This window comes from Aptenodytes forsteri, unplaced genomic scaffold (genome assembly GCF_000699145.1).
Source record: "Aptenodytes forsteri isolate BGI_AS27 unplaced genomic scaffold, ASM69914v1 Scaffold147, whole genome shotgun sequence".
NCBI lineage: Eukaryota > Metazoa > Chordata > Aves > Sphenisciformes > Spheniscidae > Aptenodytes > Aptenodytes forsteri.
The window spans coordinates 2,078,991-2,083,515 of NW_008795320.1; the positions used below are offsets into that span (position 1 = coordinate 2,078,991).

A 4,525-nucleotide genomic window follows, 5' to 3' on the forward strand; every position below is an offset into this window, starting at 1 on the left:
GGCTGTGGGGTCCCCGTGGCGCTGAGCATCCCCTCAGGACAGAGCTGGGGGCTGTGGGGGTCCCTGGCATCCCGAGCACTCCGCTGGGACAGAGCTGGGGGCTGTGGGGGTCTTTTTGCGTCGTGAGCCGCCCCCTAGGGATAGAGGTGGGGGCTGTGGGTGTCCTGGGGCATTGCCATTCTCTGAGGATAGAAATGGGGGTCTCTGGGGTCCTGTCCCCGCTGTGGGATAGAGTCTGCCTGCTCTGGGGGTTGCTGGGGTCTTGTTGCCCCGTGCAACAGAGCTGGGGTTTGTGGTGTCCTTGGGGTCGTGTTCCCCCCAAGAGGTTAGAGCCAGGGGGCGAGGGGGGCGTCCCTGTCACTTGCTGGCACAGAGCTGCCCCCCTGCCCTTCCGTGGCACTGCTGCTGAGGTTGCTGGGACCTGCAAGCCGAGTTGAGAAACGCCACTTGCCCCCTCCTCTCTGCGCCCTCGCTGGGGCCCAGCCGTGGCGTGGGGCAGGGCTGTGGGGCAGTGAGCGGTGTAAGGGGTGAAGCCTTCTCTGACCTCCTGGTCTTTGTGTCTTTCTGCTGCAGGGATCCCATGGAGTGTTCTCAGGAACTACTCCTCCGCCAGCGCCCAGGAGAAGGCGAGGAGAAATGCCATCTGCGAGAGGACAGAGCTGCTGGAAGGTGAGTCGGGGAGGGCTAGGAGAGCTGCAGGGGTTTCCCTTGCTCAGTGTCCGGGAGGTTTTCTAGGAGTCATCCCGTTCTGTGTAGCCATAAAGAAGATATTTGGGACTGGAAATACTTGTAGCCTGGACAAGGATGTGGGCTTCCCATGGACTTGCTGGCCTCCCTGAGCAGGTTCTGTCCTGTCCCAAGGACCTGGAGGGCCACACTACCCACAGGGAGCATTGAGTTGCTGGAAAACGCAGGGTGGTCCTAAGGGGTGGTAGAAGAGTCCTTCCAGGGTGTGAGGGCCCTGCAGACTGACCTGGAACGTGCTCTGGTTTTGGGCGCTCTGCCCGGGTGAGCTGAGGACATGAAGTCTTTGGAGAGAGGCCCAGTGAAGTGACCAGGCGACAGGGTAGACAAGTGTGAGCGGGTGCTTTTTCCCTTGCAGTGACATTGTTGGGTTCCCCAGGATGCTGGGGTGGGCCACAGCATATGGGTGGATCCTAGAAAGACAGTGGTCAAAGCAGCTGATTGCTGGGAGGAGGGCTGACCAAGGAGGGAAGAAGTCCTTGCGTGGACCCTCTTTTCCTGAGCATGTTCCTGGGCACTCCAGAGGCGAGGCCCTGGGGTAGGACACAACCTTCTGCTGTGCCTTGCATCCCTTCACCTCTCCTCGGCTGTGTGTTTTCCGGCAGTGCTGAAAGCTCGAGTGAAGCAGCTCCAAGCCAGTAATGTCCCGGAGGTGATGGTCAACAAAGTGGAGCTGGCCCCGCTGGGGAATGACAAGTACCAGGACCCCCTGCAGAAAGTGGTGGCTCCCGGTGCTGCGGAGGAGCAACCCGCTCCCAGGGGAAGGGATGGGAGCCCAGCCCGGCCCAGCAGCTGGGTCGAGAAGTTGAAGAAGGAGATGTACATCCGGCAGCTGAAGGTGGAGCGGAAGTTATCCATCGCTGCCTCCCAGCTGGCTCGGGAGGGCCAGGCCAAACCAAAGGCCAAGGCCAAGGCCAAACCAAAGGCCAAGGCCAAACCAAAGGCCAAGGCAAAGGCCAAACCAAAGGCCAAGGCAAAGGCCAAACCAAAGGCCAAGGCAAAGGCCAAACCAAAGGCCAAGGCAAAGGCCAAACCAAAGGCCAAGGCAAAGGCCAAACCAAAGGCCAAGGCAAAGGCCAAAGCTAAAGCCAAGAAGAGCCTGAAGAGCCCAAAGGCCCCAAAGGCTAAAGTGGCTGCTGCCTGGAGCCAGAGCCACGCTGGCCCTCACGGTGTCTATGCCTTCCACAAGCCGAGGGTGGCAGCAGTGAAGGAGGGTGCAAAGGCGCAGTGGCCTCGGAGGGTGCTCAAGGACAAGGACGGCAGCCAGTACAAGATCCTGCAGCAGACCATCCAGTCCAGCCTCGAATGCTTCCTCTTCTTGCAGCAGCCAGAGGAGGCTGAGAGGTTCCTTCTCTTGTACCACAGCTCCCCTGTGAAGAGAAGGCTTTTGAGTGTCAATGCGTACAACATCGTGATGCGTAGCTGGGCAAGAAAGGTACTGAGCTGCGGGCTGCTGCCCTGGTCTGGCTGTCAGGTTTTCTGGGTGGCCGAGGGGGAGAGGGGGGCTGGCTCAGGAGGAAGAGCCTCACACTTGTCGAAGCAGTAGTCACGGTTTTATCTGTTTGTCACATCTGCCTTCAGCAAGTGTTCAAGGAGGGCTTGGCTTCTGCTGAGAGGGACGGAGCTGATAGGAGGCCACTGATCCCTGTGAGGTAGCTTTGAGGGGAGGAAGGGGATGGGGCAGGATGGATGTGGCGAAATTTGAACAGGAGCAGAGGGGTGTGAAGCTGTGATTTGGGGCTGCTGGTGTCTTGTGTCCACAGCCCCCTTCCCTTCTCATCCTCAGGGCTGCTTGCAGCGCATCAACCAGCTGTTTTCCATGCTGGAGTCCGTCGGCCTCCGGCCCAGCCTGGACTCCTACGCAGCAGCACTGGAGTGCATGGGCCGGAACCAGTCATCCACCAAAGCTGTCTGGAGGTAACGCACTTCACCTGCCGCAGGGTGCTGCCGAGCCCCGGGGCAGCATCTCCACAGCCTGCCGCTTCGCTGCACTGGGAGAACTGGGAGCTTGCTCTGGGGAGGAGATGTGCTGGCCCGGAGTTGGGAAGATCTGCCCCTGCTGCATGCATGTCTAGATGCTCTGACCCACTTCTCGTAGCCAGATTTAGAGGCGGGCAGAGCTCCCACAATGGGCCCTCCTTGCCACCCCCAGCTGCTAGGGAGTTGAGATCTTGCAGGGAAAGGAGATGTAGGAGGTGAAAACAACCTTGCTTCTGGCCAGAGCTGTGTCTGCTCCCCCCGGAGCTCCCTGGGCTGGGAGCAGCCTCTCTTCAGTCAGGTACTCCTTGGTTCTGCACCCATCCTGGGCACGTGTCTCCCACTGGCCCCTCAATCACTGCCCAGTAGTGAGGAATGGCTCCTCCATTTATTTTTACAGCACCTCTGTGGAGTTTGCCCTTCCTGGTAGGCTCAGCCAAACAGCTGTTTTTTGCAGGGTGCTAGCTTTCTGGAGGAGTGTGATCAGGGGATTCAGATGGATTTTGTGCAGCATAATGGGCAGAATAAGTGTCAGACCCAAAGCAAGGAGTTGAAGGAGCCCTGTGAGATCTCGGCAGGCTGGGTCTAGGGGCAGTGCTTGGGTCTGGTAGCACAGCCAGCTGCCTTGCCAGAGGGAGAAAGCTTTCTGGTGATCTGCTAATGCTGCACAAACACCCTTGAGTGGTTGAGGGATTTGTCGCTGGCCTCGTGTATCCCTTGGCTGGCTAACAAGTTCTAGATGCCTCTGAGCGAATGTCTTCTAGTCTGCTGATTTAGAAGTGACTGGCATTGACTTTCCCACCTGGGTGTGTGGGTGTTGCACCTGTAGGGCTGTCTATAGGCAGATGTTTATAGCACATCTGCACAGATTTGTCAACCCCAAGCCTCACCAGAGCCTGTGTGTGTTTCCCCACAACTGTTTGTTTGCTGGTGCTGTGTGTGTGGGTACAAGCTCTCGTTTCCCTTCCTCTCCTAAACGTGCTCTCCCAGTTGGACGTGGCAGCAGCGTGGCCTGGAGTGCTAAGCCTGTGCCGGGAGTGTGCGAGATGGGGGTTGTTTCTCGCTCTGCTCCTAGACTGCAGGTTCCCTTTGAGGGTGTAAGATGGAAGCTGCTTGTTTTAACTGGGCTGCTGTGGGGTAGTTTTTGGGGAGAGTGGCTTTGCAGAGATGTAGAGCTGTTCCTCACTGCAGCTCCTGCCTGCCCCAAAACGTACCGAAATGCAGCTGGGGCACACGCAGCAGCAGGATTCACAGCGTGTTGCTGTTCTGGCTCAGGGCACTGTCGCCTCTTGGGCTCTTAATGCTTTTCCAAAGCTGCCAGGGGCTCCCTCCTGCCCATTTTGCTTTCCGTGGCTGATGGGGGCCTGGGGCCTGGCGTTCTGGCTCAGGGCACTGTTTGTCGCCTCTTGGGCTCTTAATGCTTTTCCAAAGCTGCCAGGGGCTCCCTCCTGCCCATTTTGCTTTCCGTGGCTGATGGGGGCCTGGGCTGGGGCCTGGCTGGTGCTGCTGTCACCTGGGTCTGCCTGTCCTCCCTCCAGTGTCACCCGGCGCAGGCCAGGCCAGTCGGCAGGTGGTGCTCTGGGCTCTGCTGCGCCCTGGATCCTGCCTCCAGCCCAGCAGAGCCAGGATAATGTGGTCCTGCAGCATCCTTTGTGGGGCTGGGGAGTGGGGGATCTTGGCGTGTGCAGGGGATTCTGGTCCCCGGCAGCGATGGGGGCTGCAGGGAAGAGAGCTGCCTCGCAGGCGCTGCAGCTGCTCCTGGTGCTCAGGCTGTTCCTGCTGCAGCCCTGCAAGCTGTGCTTTT

The 4,525-nt window shown here is 59.2% G+C and overlaps 1 protein-coding gene across 1 annotated transcript in view; it reads left to right on the top strand.

Annotated features, from left to right (window-relative positions):
- The window catches only part of POLRMT (RNA polymerase mitochondrial), a 21,313-nt gene that overhangs the window by 2,078 nt on the left and 14,710 nt on the right, over nucleotides 1–4,525 (top strand). Inside the window, exons 2-4 of the mRNA XM_019472218.1 lie at nucleotides 574–669; nucleotides 1,350–2,179; nucleotides 2,531–2,661. Of these exons, the coding sequence (XP_019327763.1) occupies nucleotides 574–669; nucleotides 1,350–2,179; nucleotides 2,531–2,661 (1,057 nt within the window). The remainder of the gene's footprint in view (nucleotides 1–573; nucleotides 670–1,349; nucleotides 2,180–2,530; nucleotides 2,662–4,525) is intronic.